Raw genomic sequence first — 24,280 nt, 5'->3', positions numbered from 1 at the left:
TTCCAGAGTTTGCCACTACGGCGTTCCTCGTAATCAGATTGTGGTTTCGGCACGTATACTCGTAAAATCCTATAGCGGGAGAGAGATATATTAAACTTCATTGAAAACTGGTCCTGCAATTTTCCTTCGGGTCGAGACGGTGAACAAAGGAATTAACCCCTGGTCCCGTCCCCCCCTCCGTCGATTGCTGTGGTAGATGGAAATGTTTAAACGGACTGCGCAAGCGAGTATTTCGCTATTTTTGAGCTGTAACCGTTCGACGTCGCGATTTCTATAATTCTGGCGGACGTTAGGGCATATATGCAGGCATTGTGCACTAGTGTGGGACTGACCCCACAAAGTCCACATACAAGTTGCGCGAGAATATTCGAAATTTCGAAAACGAATCGAACATTCCTTGCTATTGTCACGCTGTAGTGGCGGTGAAGAGCACAGTAGCAAAATTGTGAATTGCGAAAGTTATTGGGCGAACCTTTGCCCAGAAAAAACAAACTACATTCAAAGCACAACGACAGCGGCGAACACGATCGGCGACCGTCGAAAATCTGATCTGTGGATCAAGCGCGTCGGCTTTAATACATGATTCGTCGTAGGTTCCAGAGTAATCCTTGGTGCCCGCGTGTCATCCAGAAAGTACTACACAATTCTCGTCGCGCATTCAGATTACACAGGGTTCGGTGACAACAGACAGCGGATCGATAACACTCGAACTATCGATAACATTCGAGAAACTTTCGATACGTGCAGGCGCATCCTGCGCTGAGCGATGACATTTGTTAGACGGTGAAACGGGGTCACCCGAGAAAGATAAACAAGTACACGTGTCACTATTGGATTCGTATTAAACTTGAGAAATGAATGTTCGAAATCGTCGAATTTTCGCTTCTGAGCGAACACACGAAAAAGATGTTTTTCAGTCATTCATTATGAATGCCTCGCTTTTAGACAGCATATATGCGAATTCGTTGTCGCGATTCAGTGTACGCAATTTATTAGAAGAAGAAGAAAGGTTTCTTTATTAGATACATATATACATTATGCAGACAATAATGTCCGTATTATCTAGCCATTGTGACCATGCTTCTATGCTCTTAAAACCAATGTAAGGCGCTGTTTGGCATCACACTTCTTTCTTTGAATGAACTCTACATTTTACGTGTATCTAGGGATATGACGTTGCTTCTTTTTCCAATATTTCATGTTCCTCCTTTTTTTTTAATCGTGCTGCGTGATAGCTGTGACACCCTGTATATACGCACCTGTAAAATAAAAACATAAATATCCTTGTTTATAAATGTTCGTATATATACAAGCTGTCCAAACTATTAGGCACCAAGGTATAAAACAAGATAAGATAATTTTACGCGAACAGTAACAAATACGTATTCTTCACAGTCGAGTTGAGTATGTGCCTTTTTAATTTATCGTCTCCTCATTATCTTGACTGCTGACCACTTAATCCTTCCATCGTCTTTGAATCCCGAAGCTTCTGGAAGGTGGACACTACCTACGGGTCTCGCCGGGTCGATATCTGGGCATTCCATTACGATGTGCCGAGTTGTTCCCGGGCTTTTTCTAGTTACGTTTTTTTTTTTCAGCACACACATGTCTCATATATTTTTTTCCTCAGGCAGCTATAGCTCGGACCTCAAACAACTAGGCACACCTCTTTGCGCTATCACACAGATTTTTCCTCCTGACTTCTTTCTTGTCATTTTTGTAAATCTCCATGGCTTTCTTTTCTTTCCATTATTTGCATCTAATTTGGTGCATTTGTTTCTTTCAGCTGCTTTTTATGACTCCATGGTTGTGTATTACACTTCCAATCACCTTGTGATTGGTTGCCAATTTTCCTGACCTCTTCCTCCATGCCGTGTCCACGCTTTCAAGGCACATGTATACTTGTGCACTTGCGCCGGCTATTACTTTTCATCCACGTCCCTTAGTATTTCTTCAAAGCTAAGCTTATTGGTCTGCGCTTCTAGGACTCCAAAAGAAGCCCAACCAATATCGTTTTGCGCTACCACATTTGTAGTTTTACTGTTGGCCCCCAAAGCCAATCGTCCCACCGTCCTAAGGTTAATCTCCAACCCCAACCATATTTCTTATATACACCACATAATTCCATTCGCGAACGTTAGCGCTGGCACCATTAAACTTTTCCCGATTCGTTGCACAGCCTCGTACTTATTGTAGCCCCAAAGTGATCTATGTGTCATGCACTGCTGCATTCCGCTTCCCTTTTACTTTTAGATTATTTTGGTGGGCGCTTGAGTAGGTCTTTCCTTCGTTTATGTATACACTCTGGTATTTGTATTCCCTGGCAATGAGTATGACTTCCTGTTCAATTGATACCACGTCATTACTCGTATCTTCATTAAAGACCCCAGCCTGCTTCTCGCCTTCCTTTCGCTGTCAAATGTATATATGTTTTCAAATAAATAATAATAAGACGATAACTCCCGATTTTTCTGTGCTAGAACTTAAGGCCGAGATTTGTCGCTGCATTGTCACTTATATTTGCATGTTTCTTACATTGTCCGTTAGTAGCACTGTGTCGTCCGCATACATCAGCCCAGCTGCCTTCTGTTGCACCTTTTGCCTCATAACGCATGTAAGAAAACCTAATTCACTTTTTTCAGACGTCTTTCTATGCCCTTAGTATAAAGCGTGAGCAACAATAGAGATAGCGGACACCCTTGCTTCAGTGCAGAAGCAATTTTCGCAATTTCGCAATTTCCGGTCTTCCCATAGAAATTGTATTCAATTGTCCCCATCCTAAATAGCTCCAAGAAATCATCTATGCCCTCGTGCTTGAGAACATCCCATAGTAAGGCTCTCTCTGCGTTGACGTAAGCTCCCTCAATATCTATAAATGCTATCCATAAAGTCTATTCTAAGCTACTGAAATCTCTATGCCCTGGGTTAGCACAAACATATTATCCTCTAGTGTCTGCCTCGTCTAAACTCATTCTGCAGTTCCCCCAGTATATCGGTTTTCTCCGCCCACTTCGACAGCTCTAATTTGATGGCATGCATTGCCATTATATATATCACCGACGTTACTGTAACTCCCCTGTACGAACTCGTCTTAACCTTATCACTTTCGCCCTTATAGGTAAGGTTCATCTTGCTTTCAAGCACCCCAAACGAAGTTTGCATCGTTTTGATTACTTGCTCTATGGCATTAGTCAGCGGTGCCTTGCTCTTTCAACCCTGCTTTTTGATTAGCTGTATTGGGATTTAATCTGGTCCTGCTGCTGTGTTATTAGGGACATTTTCTTCTGCGTTTTTCTAGTAAGAGCTTTCTACACTAAATTTTGATCTCTCAGGCAAAATCTGCTTGAGTCTGGACTACGCTCTTTTTCTTCATGTCATGCACCCAACTTTCACTTGTACATTTAATTTTTTTTGTTACACTAGTACGCAAGCCACCCTTTTCTTTTCCTGGTAGTTGTTCCATCTAAGCAGTACCTCTTCTTCACGTAATACCAATTTTATCGCTTCTCGAGGATCCTTAGGCGACTGCTTACGCTCTTCTACGGCTTGCTTTATTGCCTAGTTCCACCACTTTTGTGGCTTTCAATTGCGTACACATCCTATGCTTATCCAACGAAAAAACCGTCCGCCCGTTCGTCATGTAAGACGATCGCTTTCAAAATAGAGCCCGCAGCCGCGAGCGACTGTACCTTCTTGCTGCCTGTCGCTTCAACGCGAACAAAGCGGCGAGATCACATTGCTCACGGAGCTGTCAGCACACGCCGCACTCTGACCGTTTGGCAGATTGCTTTCAAGATACAGAACCGCGCGTCTCTCTTCAAAGCGAAGTAAGCGGCGAGAACACAGCGCGCCCAGCTATCAGCAGTTGGCACTCTCTGTCGGCATGGCGGATCGCTTTCAAGATAGGGTCCGCGCGGCCGTGCCATATGTAGCTGCCGGCGGAGTACGTTTGGTCACGGTTCATAATAGTTAAACGCGGATGGATCAGGTGCTAAAGAGCGATAATGGTTCATAAATATCGGAACGTCCTCAGCGCACCTGGCGCTACCACCAGTAGGACTTTGCTTGTGTCGCCAATGCACCTTGTGCCGCCGTGCAAGGTGCACAGCGCAGGGAGGAAGGGCTCTGCCCCCGCCGCAAATGGACTTCTAGATACAGCAGCCCCGGCGGAAGTGCGCGGCGTAGTTGGCGGCTTCCCCCTCCCTTGTCTCCCCTCGGTGCTTTCCTGGCAGGCGGGCGGAGGCGGTCGCTCGGGTGGCGCGGCATGGGTCAGAAAAGTTCAAAATGGGTGGTCCAATTGCGGCCTTAGCAATAAATTACATTTTGAAGCACTGGGAAGTGTTATGAGTTTGTTTTACGAGTGGCGCAGAATTTGGCCCATCGACCTGGCAGAACTACAAATGTTACTGACATCAAACCTAGCGAAAATTGGGGGAACACTATGGCAAATCTGTGCGCGAAGTTAATTATTCGCGTGGAGCAAACACAGCCTGTTGTGATCCGATTCTGGGGTTCGTGGTTAGGACCCGGGTGTCACACAGAGGCTCGCTTGCTTACGCTGCTGAAGCGCCTTATAGGGGCCCTGAACCACCCTTTATCGAATTGAAGACAGGCACTTGAAGTGCAAATAGGCTATTTCAGAAATACTTTGCCACAAAAAGTGCTTCAATGCACTCACCAGAAGCGGAGTTATTGGCAATTGAACACGGCCTCCGCTATTCTCCGGTTCCTTCTTCAATGCTTTGCACTGCGAAGGCTGCGGCGGAGTGGGTCATGACTACAACACTCCGCCTCCGAAATGCCACCGTAGCGCGCAGCTAGATTTCATTTTGGATATATAAGAGCTAAAATTTGGGCGAGTTTGTGAGACGGCATACTCTACTTTAAGAGCAAACGAACGAGGACAGAAGAAAGGAACACCAGACAGGACGAGCGCTAACTTCAAACTAAAGTTTACTCTCAGAAGAAGAAGAAGAACGCAAACTTTTGTATCAAATCGATAAGATTTGAGTCCGGCGTATTTTAATGGGTATGGGCACCCGCCGCGGACGCGGTTCCCACACCTTGTCTCGAAGCGGCTTCCTCGGCTCGCTGGACGGCCCAGAGCTGTACTGTCAGGTTCGAGCTGAGCAGTGCGGTCTTCCAACGCGAGCGAAGGCTGGCGGTGGAAGAGACGGAGGTGTCGGCACTGCCCGAATTGTTTGTTATGTCCTGACATTCCCATAACATGTGATTAAGTGTGGCAACGTCGCCACACGATGTACATCTGTTTGTAGTGTACGTGTCTGGATACATGGCGTGCATGAGCCTTAGGTTTATGTAAGAATCAATTTGTAATTGCCTGTAGTGTACTGCTTGCGTCCTGTCTAACCTAGCGTGAGGGAATTGGTATAGGCGTCTCTGTAACTGGTATTGTGTCGTGATGTCGTGGAACCTGGTCAAACGATGCTCCCACGCCCAGACGTTTGCAGTACCCCGCAGGGGCTCTTCCTGCGATGATGCTCGGTAAGTGAGGCCTCGAGCAACGCGGTGAGCCGTTTCGTTGGGGGTGCTCAGTCCAGTGTGTGCCGGGATCCATAGCAAGTGCCTTCGGTTATCGGCGTCGGCCTCTCCCTGGTGTATGGGATGTCGCTTGAGTATGTGATACGCCTCTTGCGATATGCGCCCATTTGCAAAATTGCGAATATCCGTTTGCGAATCGCAGATCACGTAGGTAGCCTTGGTTTGTGTGAGGGCCAGTGCTATGGCCGCTTCCTCTGCCGCTTCGGCATATGTCGTGTTCACGGTGACGCTCGTGAGGTGGTTACCTCGGTGGCTAGTAACTGCCGCCACGAAACTCTTCCTGTTTCGATAACGGGCTGCGTCGGTGAAGACTGCCTCCTTGTCGTTGGAGTAACTTTGGTTCATATGTTGTGCCCTGGCTTTACGTCTCCCCGTGTGGTGTTGGGGGTGCATGTTGCGAGGCAATGGGGGCACGTATAGTTGCTCGCGCATGGTTCTTGGAATTTCCACTTTGATGCCGTGCTGTGTGTGGTATGTGATGCCGAGCTTTTCGAGCACGTGCCTGCCCGGGCGGGTCTTGGATAGCGCTCGAGTTGGGACACTTGTTGCGCCTCCACGAGTTCCTCGAGCGTGTTGTGCAAGCCTAGTTCTAGGAGCTTTGAGGTGCTCACTCCGGGCGCAAGTCCCAACGCACTTGCGTATGAGGGACTTGCGCCTTGCGTATGAGGGCGTTGAGTTTGTTTCTTTCCGCAACCGTCCAGTTGTGAAACGCTGCCGTGTACGTTATTCGAGAAATAACGAAGGCTTGTACAAGTCGTATGACGTTGCCTTCGCGCATGCCCGCGTGTTTGTTGGTGATGCGTCGGATGAGCTGCATCGTGCTGGTGGCCTTTGCTGTTATCTTGCGAAGTGCTTCGCCATTGCCGCCCTTGTGTTCAATCATCATTCTTAGTACCCGAATCTTGTCTACCATCGGGATGGGTAGGTCGCTTGATGCCGTTAATTGGATCTCTTCCTTTTCTGGGGTGGTGTAGCCTTTAGGCTCATTTACTCTCAGAAAAACACGCGTTTTTATCTGTCTGTTACCCGTTCTACACGACACATCCGTCATCTTTCGGTACCGAGATAAGACAACAAGGGAGGTTGTAGAGGCTGGGAAGTTATAGATTTTACAACTATCTCGATTTTTTTTTTTTTTTTGGGGGGGGGGGGGGGAATTGGGGCACGCTTGCGCAGCGATGCATCGTGCTTCTTATCAGTGTCGACAGATAAAAACGCGTGGATTTCTGAGAGTAAACCTTAGTTTGAAGTTAGCGCTCGTCTTATCTGGTGTACCGTTCTTCTGTCCCCGTTTGTTTGCGTTTCAAGCCATGTATTCATTTTGTGAGTCAAAGAAGACGCCACCACTTCCGATTTTGGTGCCTACGTCGTGCTAAACTTAAGCCAAACGCGTTTGTCCTCAGCGAGCCACAGTGCGCTTATCCCGGCGGCCGGGGTATCTACGCTATGTGGCCGACCGCAGCTACCAATTGCAGCCGCGGTTGGTATTCTGCTTTATTGTGAAATAGAGCGTCCAGAAAAGAGTGAGGAACATGGCATCTGTTGAAAAGAGAGCGTTTGAGAGAAAGGTGACTGCGCGCTCCCCTTGCGAGCTCCGCGTACCGCGTACGACAGCAAACCTTGTCTGAGATGTTCGCAGCAGCGATGCTACCCGCGGACTATGTTATTTCACCATGCCCGAGGGGGTGGCTATACTGGGTCGTCGCACTAAGCTCACGAAGCGGACCCACTCCGTCATCCATCTCTGTCACCGAGAGTTGCATGTTGGGTGGGAGATGAGGCCGGGAGGTTGAAGAAAACGAATGGGTTTATTTTACATATTTACTACTCGCAACGGGCTCCATGGATATAGCAGCGCGCATTATGTCGAAGCACTTTACATGTCTGATCGCACTACAAGTCCGAGCACACACCAAACGCAGAACCCAAGATCCACTTTTACATAGCAGTCGTTTTCCCTAAGTCACTAGACGAGGGAATTCGATTGCTCTGTCCCGGCCAATCAGAAGGGTCGAAGTGCTCGCTGCACTCGACCCATGATGTCGCACCAACTAGCTGCACTCCGCCTCTCATGTTGCGCAATCGCCCCCTCATGCGACGCAACCACGAGGCAACTGGGAATCTGAAGTCGACGCTGTTCGACGTTGGCGCCTTGCACCAATTAGTGGACTCTTTGTGACGGTCAGCTTGGAGCTTGGAACTAGGCCTTGACAGTCGTTACCGCTTCCACGGAATGCGGCAATTGCTGTCACCTCGAAGGGAGCTTCTTTGTTGACCCGTCAACAGACAGCGCCAGGCCCCGTCGTTGTCGGCAAACACACGAAGAATGATGCCTTTGCCGTTTATATATGCAAGAGCCTTTGTAAATTTGTTAAGCATGACATAAGGCCGTTATTCGCTACATTCCCCAATGTCCCAACTCTACCCTACATCAAGTTTATATTTGATGGAAATAGGGCTCATGTTAAGTGTAATGTGTGGCGAAACTTTAGCGTTCCTGGACTAACTAGAAGCGCTGCAAATTAACCTGAACTTTTTTAAGAGTTATATAGGACATTCGCCGTATGTTTACCTGGTGACCTCGGTGAAGTAAACACGGCACCTTCTTCATAATTATTTCAGATCAGCAACAGGTCATGGCTAATGGTTAGTCCGAAGTTCTAAGTGTGTTTACTAATTACGGGCTTATCTGTAATTTACGTATTCAGATTATCCGAAGCGTTAATTCTAAACCTGTTTTGCAATCAACACAGAATTAAACCAGCTGCCCTGAGGGAGCTATATAAATGCCACTCTGATCAAATTTATTTTTAAAAATGGCGGGGACACAATGGTCAATTTTCTTGCTAAGTAAAATAAGCTAGGATGAATTGCTGCTTTTGTAAAATATTTCATCGCAAGGGCTCGAAAGCGTAATATGCGAGCAACGTTTCAAACGACCTAGTCATACATGTACGCTGCCCACGTTTTAAAGCGTGCGATTCAATTACAGGCAACCGAAATTGTTATTGCAACTGCTCGGAAGAAACAACTTCGCTGTAAAGTCACTGGTTATTCTTCAAGGTCGCACAAGTCACTGACTTTTCTTTTTCAAATTTTTTCTTCATCGAAATGCGGCCGCTGCGTCTACAAGTCGAACCGGCTACCTCGCGATCAGCAGCAGAACGCCATTGCCACTGAAGCACGTATCACTGCGGTTACTCTTTATCTATTAAACGTCCATAAAGACGAATTGTTTAACCTGCAACACACTGTGCAACTTCGCGACAGCGATAGAGCATTGCATGTAGGCTCCCTAGACAGCGAACACCCAGGGCGCCGTCTGCCGACGCCACGGTAATGAAAAACTGCCTACGTTTCCTCCGTGTTTACAAAAACACATTCTGACGTGGCCCACTTGGCCTAACAGCGAGATCTATGCTCATTTCTCATCCCTAATACCTCTCCCGCTCGAAATAAAGAAACAGAAGGAAACTCTTCTTGCCTAAGACGTGTTTTGATCAAAGTACACGCTGTATACACACCAGACGTTCAAGCTCACGCAAAGCTGCAACGCTGCTGGTGCCCGCATCGAGTAAGTCAGAGGCCAAAAAACAAGAAAGAAGAAGCATACGGAAGAGAAAAATAAAAACCAATGGTAGTCCCTAAAGGCGGGTGTCCTAATCCTTCCACGGGCTGCTGGCTACGCTTAGAGATAGCGGGGACCCCCTATAGCGCCTAAAGGATTTGTGGCGCGAGGGTAGCGAAACGCCGCTTATCTCCAAGGTCACGGTTGCCGCCGATCCCTCGCGCACGATGTGGAACCCGGGAGGCCCTAATTGTCGGAGGCTCGCTGTTACTACCGGCAGTCGGTTCCGAGAAACAGCTAAGTCGTGCCGTATACCTTTGCTGCGAGCGGATATAGTGCAGTTGGTTCGAGGGTCTATTACCGGAGTCTCCGAAGTTACGCAGTTAAGTCGCGCAGGCAATTTCTCCCTTACGTCGGCCGTCGTGCTCGCTGGGTTCGTACGAAAGAAACTGTGGCAGCGTTTGCCTCGTGTGCTCTGTAATGAAGGCGCAACACAGGCCCAGACAGGGCGCTCAAAAAAGGCTGTGATGCCGTGTCGACTGCGTGGGAGATGTGTATTACTGCGCTTCTGGAGCTTGGGCCCCGTGTCGCAGAAAATCCGTCGTCGGCGTCGGTGTCGGCGTGGGCACGTCGGCGTCTTTGGCGTAAATAATCATCCCGAACCACCCCAACCGCCCAGGCGCTCCGCGTGGCGCAAGGCGTTAGTGCACAAGATTGAATTTCTCAAAGTAAAATCGGTCAGAAAAATCGTAAAGTATGACTTAACCATAACCTAATGACGTGATAACGTCGGATTGCAATTTGAATATACGAGAAGACATAATTCAGTTGCCGGGAAGCCTGGTAAGCAGCCAGGGATCTTTGAATGCTATCGAGTTCCACTCTTAAAGGCGAACTTAAGCGTCTTTCATTTTTTTTCTGTGATTCGTGGTTCACCAATTTCGGAGGACTACGTTTACTAGAGAAGGAAGTGATGCGGCGAGATATGATAGACCTGGTTATCGAGCGACAGAATGGCGACCAGTATAGAACGTAAGGAGCTGTCGCTGTGCAAGAGCGTCGCTCAACAAGGAGCTATCGGTGTTCAAGTTGTCCGGAGCATTCTACCTAAGGATGCTTGTCTAATTAGAAAGCAATGTAAGGCGGGTGATGAACCACGTTTTGCGTTCATATTATACTCCAAGGCGCTTGGATGTTTCTTCGTGCACTCCGCGCTACATTCCTCTTTCACGAGGTCTTTGAGGACGGGTTCCAAAAAAAAAAAAAGTACCCGTGTACGTACCGTGCACTGGGTGCACGTTAAAAACCCCAGGTGGTCAATATTATTCCAGAGTCCCCCACCACGGCGTGCCTCATAATCGTATCGTGGTTTTTGCATGTATTATTATTTGGTTTGAGTACATATAACACAAGGACACGAAGGAAATAGGGAGGGAGCAAGCTGGCAACTGCCACCGAGAGGGGCACAACGCCTGCCTACTCTTTCAGGGGGAGGGAATATAGGAATTTAAAACATGAGGAAAGAAAAAGAGGAAATGAAGAAATGACGGAGACACAGACAGAACAAAACAGAATACAAATAATGTCTATAAACGGGAGGCCAATTAAGTCAGTGTCTTTAAGAAAAGTTAGCAGGGCTCGATGGGCCTGGTCACGCCGGGAAGCGCACCCTCTTGGAAAGAGGCAATCGTCAAGGGTCGCACATTGCAGTCCAATAAGTCCATATTCCTTAATTAGCAATGCGCGCTGCTCAACGAATGCGGGACACTCTAAAACGAGATGTTCAAGTGTCTCACAGGAGCTACAAAATGTACACGACGGGCTGTCCACACGTCCATGTCGGTGTAGGCGTTCGCGCACCAACACAGACCCAACCCTTAACTTATATAGCAGTGCTCTAGCACGACGGGGCAAGCCTCGACCACGAACACGGGGAGGGAACGATCCGTCTGCAACACGCCGGTCTGGGTGCTGCTTTAGGAGGTGTCGGCGTGTCAGAAGACGGGCGTTTTCAAGCATGCAGGAAATGTCAGGGCAGTCACATTCGTGGTGGGCACAACTTGACGCGAGGCGTCACTACTAATGAGATGTAGAATCCCAGCATTTAAATAATTTGATTAAATTTGTGGTCATGCGGTTGAGGCTGTAGGCGTAAACGGGTTAACAGCATTCAACTTCTCTTACTTTTTTTCATTCTTTTTTTTTTTCACGGTTTGTGTGTACTGCTGTGATCGGCCGTTTAACCTTAGAAACAGTCGCTCACGGAGATAATGATGAAAGAGCCGACGACCCCGTCCGAGCCATCCCCGACCATGACGACTCATGGCCGGCAGCTGTGCTCCGCCAGGAGGGGACATTCCTTCATGTCACTCCTCATCCGCCCACGCTGCCGCCCCGGAGATGGTTTTAAAGGAGAATTAAGTTGGCGTGTTTAGGTGACGCCGTCTACCTCTGGTCGCATGGGAAACAAGATGAAATAACAAAAAGCACCGAAGAACACAGAGTAGAGTTTAAGAGCATGAAAACATGCAAAATTGTGCGCACGAGTCCAGGAAACCACCGAAGATAGCACGAGAATACGCACAAACTCCTTTCGTATGGCCGACACAAATTATTACAAAAGCTACGGGAGCGTGGACATCACAGACATGTTTTCTTTCCACTGTTTTGTCACAATGTAGGAAGTCCTCAATATTCCCTTATTCTTGCTTATTCTTAGGATTCTGTTGTTTCTTAAGATACTGCACCATTAGGCTATAAGTTGAAATTACCTCTTCGAGGTAATTTCCTGATTATCTTTCCGCGCGTGACTTTTCCGACACGTAAGACACCCAATCCCCGAGAAAGCCTCGAGCCTTCATTTCAATATATTATCCCCCCTCGCTTTAGCTGCAAGAAGTCGGCCACTTTTTCGTCGGTCACTGGTCACATCAGCTGGACGTAAGATCCATTGAAACACTTCATTGTGAGTACGGTAGCACAAGAAAATACCAGGATAAGTAAAGTAACAGTACGGACGGTATCCTATTTTCTTACTTGTCATCGTCTTGTCTTGCGTTGCCGTCCTGATAGAGAATGATTACCAACTTGCGTGGTAGTCGGTTCTAATACGGAAATACTGTCAACTTCAAAGCTCTAGACATTGTCACGCAAAGTGAGGCACACAACGTAGCCAAGTGGCTGTCCTTCTGTTCGTCGCTTCCTCTCAGGCACGCTACTAATGAGCCAGCAGAATGTCAAGCCAAGTGAAGACTTTCTTTCAAACTACAAACTTAACTTGGGGGGTGAGGGCACAGGTGAAAAGCGGTCGAGGGCCATTTGAATTTGCACGAGGCCGAGGTAGTCTGTTCCACAACCTGACTCACCATTTACGTCTTGTCTCAGTCGGGAAGCAACACGGTTTAAACGTGGCAGCTTCTTGAGTGGCCAGCAGCCTTTACTTGCTATTCCTTCGGGACGCTCGGGAAATTGACTTTGCTATTCCGAATTTTATTCGTCAGCGTTGGATGTCTCGGGTCTCTCGGAAAGGCTGACACGAAAAAGTGCGCCAAAGGGCTCTGAAAATGTTTTAACGTCGTTCGGAGAACGCTGGACATAGCTTCATGTATGGTTCTGCGAATGCTTGTAACAAAACCACTGTTTCGCTGGCGGAACAATAATCCAGAGGCTCCCGCACGTCCAAACCCGATAGCAATGACTGCGAAGTCGATAGTCTGACCAAATGTAGTCTGGTCTCGAACAGACTTCACCACCAAGATGAAAAACCAGATTAAAAAATCAGGCAAGCTTGTACGCGGTCGCGCAAAGCTTAGGCACAGCGAAGCTTGCTGGCTGGTACTGCTAGGTATGAACTTGGTTGCTGCTAGGTCTTAACTTGGTTTAACTTAAGTACGCGTGTAGGGGGGGGGGGGGGGGTAGGTATTCTCGAGCGATCATTTTCGGAGGTACCTTCCCGTTGGCGACATTGCGCGTGACTAGCGCTGGACGCGTCGGCCACTACGAGCGACAGCGTTCCTGGCATGCCACAAACGCCGGCAGGCTAACCAAGGTTGGCACAGTGCAAAGAACGCTGCTGCTTGCCGACGCCGCACGCGTTGGAGGCTAGCCGCTCGATATCAATCGGCCAGCTTCGCTGTGTCTTGAGTTTCGCGCGGCCTAGTGCAAGCTCTCGCTTTTTTTTTTTTTTTTTTTTTTGAGGGGCGAAGCACCTTAGGGCCGAGCCTTGTCCCACGTATTCCGTAGCTCTGGTTGGCATGGAGACCACTATGTATGTATGTATACGCATATATATATATATATATATATATATATATATACTTGCCAAGCGCTTGGGCGCTTGGCAAGTATGGGCGCTTGGCAAGTATGGGCGCTTGGCAAGTTCCGCCCATACTTATACGGCCGCCCATTTGATCTAGTAACAGATCACCATGCGCTTTGTTGGCTCGCCACGTTGAAAGATCCATCTGGCCGCTTAGCACGCTGGGCACTCCGAATCCAGGAGTACGATATTCGCGTCGTCTACCGCTGCGGACGCAAGCACACTGACGCAGACGCCCTGTCCCGTTCACCTCTACCTCCAGACTCGGCCTGCGGAACCGCTTGCGCTCACCCCCTGTCATCTCTTGACCTTGACTCGATTGGCAACGAACAACGACATGACCCGTGGATCGCTTCTGATTTCGCCTATCTTTCCGGGTCATCGACCACCCCTGTATCACGATCCCTCCGACGCCAAGCTGTTCATTTCGCCATTCGTGATCAGCTGCTCCACCGACGCAACTATGCTCCCAAAGGCCGTAGATGGCTACTAGTCATTCCCCGCAGCTTAAGATCCCGAATCTATGCCTCTTTTCACGACTATCCACAATGTGGCCACGCCGGAGTATTTAAGACTTACGAACGTATCAGCCACCGCTACTACTGGCGGGGAATGTACACTTATGTACGAAAGTTTTTTAAGTGCTGCCCTGACTGTCAACGTCGCAAATTACCACCTTTACGTGCGTCTGGTGCCTTGCAGCCGCTTCAGCGCCCTGCCAAACCCTTCGATCGCGTAGGCATTGACCTCTACGGCCCGCTTCCCATGACACCGGATGCCAATCGGTGGATTATAGTTGCGGTGGACCATTTGACACGCTACGCCGAAACTGCGGCTCTACCGAATGCTACAGCGCGGGATATAGCCTCTTTCGTCCTGCATCGCTTCATCCTGCGACATGGCGCACCTCGAGAACTCCTCAGTGATAGAGGTCGCGCCTTCCTCTCCGAGGTCGTCGAAGCTCTGCTTTCGGAATGCCACATTATTCATCGGACGAGCACGGCTTACTATCCGCAAACTAACGGGCTCACGGAACGGTTTAACCGCACTCTCGGTGATATGCTCGCGATGTACGTGGCATCTGATCATGGGAACTGGGACCGCATACTTCCTTTTGTCACGTTCGCATACAACACCGCGACACAGGCTACTACGGGATTTTCACCTTTCTTCCTCCTATATGGACGGGAACCATTGCATACCATCGACACTCTCCTTCCATACCGTCCTGACGCTTCCGAGTGCCCACCTGTGTACGAAGCTGCCCGACAAGCCGAAGAGTGCCGCCAGCTCGCGCGCACCTTTACGTCACAAGAGCAACAGCGCCAGAAGGAAGGCCGCGCCTACTCGCTGCCCAGTCCCACGTATGCTCCAGGGTCTCTTGTATGCATGGCTGGCTGTTCCTTGCCAAACTCCAGGCCTTTCCTCAAAACTCGTTCCAAAATACGAAGGGCCTTATCGCGTCTTGGAGCGAACGTCCCCGGTGAATTTTCTCATTGAGCCACTTTCTCCATCTGACGACATGCGCCGGCGTGGACGTGACCTCGTCCACGTGGCGCGTCTCAAGCCCTACCATGACCCTCTGCCCACAACATCTTAGGTCGCCAGGATGGCTCTTTTTCTGCGGGGGCGATTGTGAAGAAGAAGATGCGCCTCCGTCCAGCGGCATCGCTAACGCTCGGCCCGCTGTGCTCGCGCTGTTGGTCGCTGGTGTCTTTTGGAGACGGTGCTCCACGCTGCCTCGCCGTTCTTGGAACTCGAAGCGTCCTTGAAGGACAGCGTCCATAAACCTGTTATCAATATATGTATATATATATATATATATATATATATATATAGTATATGTACGCCAAGCTCCGGCTTCCGTAAGCCGGAACCGGAAGCTGACTTACGCTTCCGTTTCCAATTCCGGTTCCGCTTCCGGTTCCGGAAGACAGCTTCCGGCGTTTTTCTCTCTCGTCCGTAGCTAGGGGCGCTGCGGTGCACAAGGGCGTTCGTTCCGGACGCACGCTCTCTTTCTCTCTCGTCCGTAGCTGTGGTTTACCCGAATGATCCCCCGGTGCTTCGCCCACTCATCATCATTCACTTCGTGGATATGCGGTGATTTTTTTTTCTCCTAGTTCAGCGCGCCGCGGAGAGAAGAGAGGCAGGGGTCGGGAAGGCAGGGATCTGGCGAGGAGAAGAGCGCGTGCGCGTGCACGCGATCTCCTTCTTCTCCTCCTCCGGGTTTCCATGGCTACCACGGCTACGCACCAGAACTTACAGCTGGCCTAAAAGGCTTCGCTGTTGAAACATCGTTTCGGCATTTACACGGGAGCTTTCTTCGCAATCGAGGAATCGGGATGCGGTGATCTACGCTGATGAAAACAAAACAAAGAAAAGATAAAAGAAGAAGTAGAAAGAAAGAAAAAGAAACTCAATCCACGAAGGCGTCAGACAGACGTGTGGGACGCTGTATGGAACTATTTCCCGACATCTATCTGTGCGGAAAGAGCGTAACAAACGTGACATCAGGGAACGCTTTCCCCAATCGCAAAAGAATGAGCTTTCCTCTCCTTCTTTTCTAGAGTTCCGTGCGAACGGGGCACGAAGTGTCGTCCGCGAGATCCGGACATCCGGCTGTCTGGTCGGTCGTTCGGTCAGTCGGTCGCGCCAGGCGGTGACCTAATCTGGCGCGCGTTATTGATTTTCTCATGATTCTTCACTTTCATTTTCGGCGACGGCTAGCTTCACTTGCGCGGACCCTGGTGCTTCGCTTGACTCTCATTACTGTTCGCTTCTACGCTCGACTGGACGAAGCCGTGCGCGAGACGGGGAGAGGGGGGTGGGGGGAAGCCATCGCCACCTATATAACTAGTAGATGGCGCTGGGGGGAGCACGGACGGATGAGCTGGCGAAGCTGGCGACGGATCGAGGTGCCCTCTCTGCCTTCAGGTTTAGTTCGTTCATTTCCTGTTACTTCCCCCCCCCCCTTTTTTTTTTCGTTTGTTGCCACGGCCGTTCACGACACTTTTGCTTCTTCCGGGTGATGTATACGAAGTCAGCATGGGAGAGAGACAAAGTGCAGGAAAGAGAGAGTGAGATAGAGGGAGAGGCGCTAGGCTATGGGACTGTCCTTGAATCGCACATGTCGACGATTGGGTTAGAGTTATTGTCGGTCGCTCTCCGAGATTATTGGCGGAACGAAGAGCTCCTTTCGTTCTTGCGATCGGTTCTAACGCGAGCTTTTTTATGTTTCCTCTTATCTGCGTATATTTCGTGCGCTGGTTCAAGTTCGATGGAGGCAGGCGAGTAAGCAAGATGGGTATCGAGAGCGTATGCACGCAGAAAGCGAAGGGGTCGTACGAACTTCCGCGTAGCGCTAATCTAATATAGGCTATATGGAAAGGCGGCCGGGAAGTAACAATTCTATTTCATACTGATGATGTCTTGACGCTCGAAAGAGACTTTGCGATTCCATTTAGGTGAAGCTTTATAGGCTCACAAGTTTCGGCGGTGATGGCGGTGGTGGTGGTGGTGGCGATGTCACGCTGAAAAGTGAGCCGATCCTGGCGATAGTGCAGAAAGGGTCCAAGCTGATTGGCACACAACAGGGACGAAAAAGAAAGAGAGAAAGAGAGGAAAAAAGAGAAAGAAAGGCAGAGAGAGAGAGAAAGAAAATCACAACGGAGGTCAGAGAAAGAAAGGAAGAGAGAAAGAGGGAGAAAGAGAGAGAGAGAAAGGGAGAGAAAGAAAGAAAGATAGAGAGAGGAGAGGAAGAGTGAGAGAGAGAGAGGAAAATCACGAAGGTCAGAGAAACAAAGAAAGACAGAAAGAGAGAAAGGAAGAAAGAGATATATAGAGAGAGAAAGAGAGAAAGAAATAAAGAGAGAGAGAAGAAATAAAGATAGAGACAGGAAGAGAGAAAGAATGAGAGAAAAAAAGAAAGAAAATCACCACGAAGGTCAGATACACACACGACAAGCTTCGCTTACCCCCATTTTCTCGACAGGGGAAGGACTGGCGATTTTTTGCACCAGTAATCGCGTTAGGCAAAAATAGTCAGATGTTTGGCTGATGGTACGACAAGCTTGGTAGTTTGCAATGCTCTGCTAATTGTTGGACGAAAAGCGCCAACCGTGACCGATATACAGAGAAAAGGTAGATTGAATTGAAGTGCATGAGCGACGTCGAAATTGAGATTTTGGAGGACGATACCTATAGGAGAAGACTAATCAGATACGAAAGTCTACACCCCGTAAGTTGTGTGCTTAGATTTAAGAGTTGAGCAAAACACGCTCGCACTGCTTTAGGTGATCTTGTGAAAGCTACGACAGTTACTTTTCGGACGCTCCGTAGCGCTTTCGTGCGTTCTCTATCTTCAATCTCCATTGTAAAGGTACTTCTGTCTTTCTTGAGGACGACTGGCCTATGTGAACGCCTTTGACTTGCCCAGGCCCTCCGCGTGCGTGCGCGAGCTCACCGCGTCCTTCCTCCCCCCTCCTCTCTCATATTTCTATTCCCTCTTTCCCGTTCCCCAGAGTAGGGTAGCCAACCAGACGCATTTCTGGCTAACATCCTTGCCTTATCTCTTTCTCTCCTCCTCCTTCATTGCACTCGCGTCTAAAGTGCCGTTGAAACAGCGGATGATCTCTGAAAACTCCCAGAAATTGAAATCATTTCTTTCACATCACAACCAGGCATTGAAATAAAATGAACTGTTTTTCTGCTTCGTGTTTTTAAGCTTATCGACACAATGTGAAAGGATATTGTCTTTGATGCGCAAGGTTCACGTCAGGCTCAAAGCAGTGCTTCCACGCAAAAGTAGTGGACTAGCTCTATTGAAAGAAGCACTTTAACACAGCTTCGTAGTCGAGGTTTTCAGCTATCTGCCGTGAAGATAGATATAAATGATGCCTTTACCGTTCACAAATGATATAATTCGATTCAGCTTTCTGTTTTTAACTCGGGCACGTGCAGTCACTGTTAAACATACTACACTGCCCGGTTCACCAAGACGATGATAAACGAGGTATTAGCGAAATAAACGTCAGAGCTACAAAATACAGTTTAAGTGTTTGTATTCTTTCTAGGAGCATCCGTGGTCCATATCGTACTTAAGCGCCCACTTTGTCTGCAGGTTTGTTCGCCAGACGACGTGTGTGGACCTGAACATGAGGATCGGAATCCACACGGGCTCGGTGTTGTGCGGTGTTCTGGGACTCCACAAGTGGCAGTTCGACGTCTGGTCGAACGACGTAACATTGGCCAACCATATGGAGTCTGGAGGAATCGCCGGGTAAGGGCAGTGTATTTGCTACAGAAAGCTTCAGAATTGCTTGCTCTTTCTGTGTGTGTGTGTGCGTGCGTGCGTGCGTGCTCGTGTGTGTGTGCGTGTGTGTGTGTGTGTGTGTGCGTGTGTGTGTGTGTGTGTGCTGTGTGTGTGTGTGTGTGCGTGCGTGCGTGTGTGTGTGCGTGTGTGTGTGTGTGCGTGGTGCGTGCTCGTGTGTGTGTGCGTGTGTGTGTGTGTGTGTGTGTGTGTGTGTGTGTGTGTGTGCGTGCGTGCTCGTGTGTGCTGGTGTGTCGTGCGTGCTGTGCTGTGCTGTGCGTGCGTGCGTGTGCGGTGTGTGTGTGTGTGTGGTGTGTGTGTGTGTGTGTGTGTGTGTGTGTGTGGTGTGTGGTGGGTGTGTGTGGTGGTGTGTGGCGTGTGTGGTGTGTGTGTGTGTGCGTGCGTGCGTGCGTGCGTGCGTGCGTGCGTGCCTAGAGAGCAATTGAATAGGGTAGTAGGCGGGTGCACGCGTATTAGCTCTTGTGGTTTTTCATAGTTCCAACTTCTCATCGTTTACGCTAGCCGTTTCTTTTTAAATCGAAACTTTCTTAGCCTCTTCCGCCGGTTTGGAGATATATATAATTTGTCTAACCGCCATTGACTGCGCAGGCCCAGTCGATACTCGTTATCAACTATAGTGGGCGCCACTGTTACGTCAGACGGAATGGCCCGATGACGAAGTGTGTGACCAAGTTTGAATGATGGCATGTCGGCTAAAATGCTCGCAGGGACATTGTGGCAGAGGCTTGCCAGGCAAAATGGGCCGCACGAGTATCTGTCGTGACTGGCCACGATGTTCAGTTTCAAACTTCGTCGCGCCTTTCGTCGCACTGCGTTTCCGGTTCATACGATAGCGGGATGGCCTTCTATGCGCTCCCGGCGCGCTCGGTTTCGATATTGCTTGGAATTAGCTTTGAAATTCGACGATGAGTACCGCAAATTAGGTGTGGTTTTGAAGATTTTTAAAACATGGGGGTCCATTAAAACTTGACGGTCTCCAAACTTGCCTTATAAACAACTGCCCTCAAGGTTGTAATAAAAAAGCAAAATGACAAATTTGTGTTATTTTCTCCTGAAACTCACGTTATCAGCGGCAATGTATGTCCCCCTCGCTCAAGAATTTCTTTGCAAAAGCGTTACGCTCGCTATACGCTCATGGCCATTTTATTAAAAAATAGTGAAAGAACTGTACATATATATATATACTGCTGTGTGTGTGGACGTCAAAAATTTACTGTGCTGTACCAACGTAAATCGTGCTCTTTTATTTCAAGTTGTACATGTATACAGGGAGACAGTTGCACCATTAAGGCTCGACACTACTTCACAAAGTACGGAGGACGAGCGCTGCGTCAACAAATTTTATTCTTAAAAAATTGCAGCGCCGTGACGTGACGCTCGCAATCGCGGCAGAAATGATATATTTCGCAACATTTCTTCGGTTAACTTGACGTATTTACAAGCCTGTATAGCCACGCCGCAGAGTCGCCTAGTGTGCATTCAGTTGTCAACCATAGGTAATGCGTGTGCTTCGTGTTCGGTGTACCTTCATTCAAGTATTGTCGACATTCCTAATACGGCTTCTGTGCTTTTTATAGTCGCGTTCACGTCTCGCATGCTACGCTGAACGCCCTGGGAGACTCGTACGCCGTGGAACCTGGATACGGAGAGACGAGGGACGCCTACCTGAGGCAGCACAACGTGCAGACCTTCCTCATCAAACGAACGGAACCGTCCACTTACAAGAAGGTACGTTTCTCTCTGTCTCTCTCTCTCTCTCTCTTATGTGGAAATCAAACCGGTATCCAATCATGCCAGTGTACAGTGTAAGCCGGTATAATAGACGAAGCCGTAATGAGCGACGAATGCTGGGGAATACAGTCAGCACATGAAAACATTTGCAAAAACGGGCACTCATAATGCGACACGCTAAATATAAGGGAACGAAACGAGGATAGATGACACACAAGCCGGCGCGAAGCTCGCTCTGGCAGCGACGCGGTTAAGCGAGCATCTATAAGCAGCGTGAACCTCTTCTATGGCTTCCATTGTATCTATAATCTCTCTCTATCTCTATACAACATGAGCGCACTATCAAGACAAGCACATGGGTAAGCTGTGAATGACGGCCATACCACTGCAGTAAAGATCGTTAATTGAGGACGGACAGAATATTCGTTCCAGCTGCTTCCGTTCCAGTTGCAACCCTAGAATGAGAGACTACTAACCCCATATGTGGTCTGGCTACGCGAAAGTGTGACAATCAGAAAATCGCAGTAAATGAAGCAACATATCCAATCGATCAATTGACGCTCGCCTCCTTTCTACAGCACTGATTTCCTAGAGTGAGACCGCGGCGTGACTTAGTGTGTTATAGAGCACGCACGCACAACGACCGTTGCGCGCATGTCTGAATAAAGTCCCATGTCGTTTTTTTAATTCCAAGTCGGAAGAAAATTTACTTCGATCTCACACTATACATTTCACGTGTCGCGAGATGCTGCGATCATCGCGGCGCGTACAAAATGTTCTTCTACCAGTCAACAAATACGGTCAAAGGATGGATAACACAAATGTGAACTAATGTAAAAAATCACAGCATATCCACGGGGTGAATGATGATGAGTGGGCGAAGCTCCGGAGGGAATCATCGGATCTCCCGCTTAAGGGGACGCTAGCACAAACGCGTTAGAAACGTGCAGTACTCTCTAGTAAGGGGGAGCGGCCACAGCGTCTTACGCAGCCATTTACACATGCCGGAACGTGCACCGCGTTTGCCGACGCCATCACATCACTGCTGAGAGAGTATACCCCCCGTATTCATAAACGCTCCTCGACTTGAACTTGACTTGCCACCGCTTTGGGCAGCGCGTTCGAAACGCGTTGAAGGTAAGGCGGAGAGGCCACAGCGTCTTACACCAGCTTCTTACACGGGCCGTAACGCGCTAACACAAACGCGTTAGAAACGCGCTAGAAACGCGGCCTTTCGTTAATGTTGGGTATTTATTGCCATCGTGGTGCGTGTGTCCATGTCCGCTTCGTGGCGTAGTGGGCTAACGCCGCGCGCTCGGAAGCGAGGGGTCCCTGGTTCGATTCCGCGCTACGGACACAACTTCGTATTTTTGTTCTCATTTTTCTCAGACTGGTTACACACTACTGGTTACACACTACTACTACGACGATGGGGACGGAACGGGTGCCGCTATAAGGAGCTTCGCCCCTAATACGCTGTTGTCAAATCACTGTCTGGTTTTTCATATACAGGGTGCGTGTGTTTTTTTTTAGCTGCACCAAATTGTTAAAATTAGAAAAAATGTAAATTTTGGTCACGTTATGTTTACCATTCGAGTGTACGTATTAGCGGCCAGATACAAGAACAATTTCCGCACATACATGCGTAATTAGCAAAGTTAGGCTAATTAACTTTCTAATTATCAACAATAGGTGGCTATAGCAAATGAGTACTTTGGGGCCCGTTCTTGGCACTACCTAGCCCAACGATCAAATTTTGAATAGCGGAGTTCATGTGGGAGCTACGCAAACAATTAGTTCCCCTTGGCAGGCAGCTTGAAACTGAAACTGGCCGCAAAAAGAGCGTCTGTGTCGTCGATGTCGCCGCCCCTCAGCCTTTCGTCACGTCTCCGACGTCACCGCTGGTCCGGCCCAACGAGCAGCTTGCGTTATCTCCTTGCTGTTTGCGGCGCTTCAATGCCGGCGGGTCGCCAAATTTACGTCGTCATTCCGTCGGGCGCCACGTTGCGCTGTAGCGTGAACCCCGCTCCTTGGGCTTTTAAAGACGATAGTCTTTCTTGGGGAACTTAAACGCTGAAAATTTGGTCTGTCTGTCTGTCTGTCTGTCTGTCTGTCACCCGATTCAGCCACCCGGCCAAAGTTGGACCACTTGCTTACCGCCCACATTACTTAAACTGGTACGGCTGTTCATACTTGTGAACGTTATCGATCACAAAGTAAATATTACGCATATCTGAGGCGCAACATCACTAGGTAAGTATTAGAAGGTGTGTTCCTTTAATAGAAAATACATAGATACGTAACTCTAAAGACCCTAGTTTCTTAAGCTGCGCTGAAAATGCCATGCTATGCGCGCCGACGAACGACGTTCCCCGACTGCGCGCCGACGAGCGCCCTCTGCCATGGAGGAAGGAAACCCTCTGCACAAGCTCATGTTTCCCGATGTATTGCCAGATGGCGTCCATGTCTCACGCAGCGCCTCCTCAATTTTATCAATGCCAGCCAGATGCGGCCGATTCAACATAAAGGAAGCGCTGTCTGAGGCAGGGCAAAACATAAATGGCCGCTTGATGAAATAATGCGGTAAAATGAAATCTGTTGAAACAAACCTTCATGCTAGGACGGAAATAGTACGAGAACAGCATCACGGGTGGCCGCGGATCAGACCAGCAGTCATGTAGTACGGCCGGCAGAGGACTATCGTCTTTCGACGACATTTGCAGCGAAGCACGCAGATACGCGGCAACTTTTTTATACAGGAACGGCGTCATATCAGTCTGTAGCGTCGACGGCGAACGCCGCAGATAGCAAGGCGATAACGCAAGCTGCTCGCGGGCCGGACCGGCGCTTACCTCGGAGACGTGACGAAAGGCAGGGGGGCGGCGACATCGACCACAACGACGCTCTTTTTGCGGCCAGTTTCGGTTTCAAGGAGCCTGCCAGGGGGAACTAATTGGTCGCTTAGCTCTCACATGAACTCCGCTATTGAAAATTTGATCGTTGGGATAATTAGTGTCGAGGACGGGCCCCAAAGTACTCATTTGCTGTAGTCACCTATTGTTGATAATTAGAAAGTTAATTAGCGTAACTTTGCTAATTACGCACGTAATGCGGAAATCGCTCTGTATCTAGAGACCAGCCAATCGGTGCACTCGAATGGTAAAGATAACGTGAACAAGCAAAATCTTTTTCTAATTTTAAAAATTTGGTCCAGCTAAAAAAAAACACCCTGTATGTAGATAAGCCGCGTAGGTTGTCCCTGCACGACGCACAGCTAAGACGTTGTACATGTATCTCGTGATTCTGGGTAGTTTCTGTCTACGATCGAGGGTGTTCTCTCGAGCCAAGTTCTCTTTCCCGTGGGGCTAGATTGCTCTCGCCGTGAGATTCTGCTACGATCGTCTGCATAGCAGCTCTTCTATCTTAGTGTGCAGGTCCCTCCAGTTTGCGGATTCCTCCAGACTAAGTTGTGCAAATTCAGAGCTTTTATCAACCTATCATACTCAACATGAGATAGTCTTACTTGAAGTAAGTCAATATGTCTCAAAGGAAAGAGGTCGAAATAGCACCAATATGCGCATACGTACTGATGCAGCCATTAGGTCGCCTGCACGCTTTCTGTTCATCTTTTGCTGGCTTGGTGCTTATTTCCGTTGCATATATGTATGTATATATACAAGCACACAGTGGAACATCCTTGATATGATCTTGCTTCATACGTTTTTCTGGATAATACGTTTATTTTTCTTGTTCTGAAAATACGATTTGGTTG

General features: G+C 48.7%; 1 protein-coding gene across 1 annotated transcript in view; it reads left to right on the top strand.

Annotated features, from left to right (window-relative positions):
* Positions 1–24,280, top strand: part of LOC119448858 (adenylate cyclase type 5-like) — a 741,406-nt gene that overhangs the window by 671,890 nt on the left and 45,236 nt on the right. Inside the window, exons 9-10 of the mRNA XM_049665963.1 lie at positions 18,568–18,726; positions 20,355–20,505. Of these exons, the coding sequence (XP_049521920.1) occupies positions 18,568–18,726; positions 20,355–20,505 (310 nt within the window). The remainder of the gene's footprint in view (positions 1–18,567; positions 18,727–20,354; positions 20,506–24,280) is intronic.

This window comes from Dermacentor silvarum, chromosome 4 (assembly GCF_013339745.2).
Source record: "Dermacentor silvarum isolate Dsil-2018 chromosome 4, BIME_Dsil_1.4, whole genome shotgun sequence".
Classification (NCBI taxonomy): Eukaryota; Metazoa; Arthropoda; class Arachnida; order Ixodida; family Ixodidae; genus Dermacentor; species Dermacentor silvarum.
The sequence above is the reverse complement of the archived record's forward strand: the minus strand, read 5'-3'. Positions and strand labels throughout refer to the sequence as shown.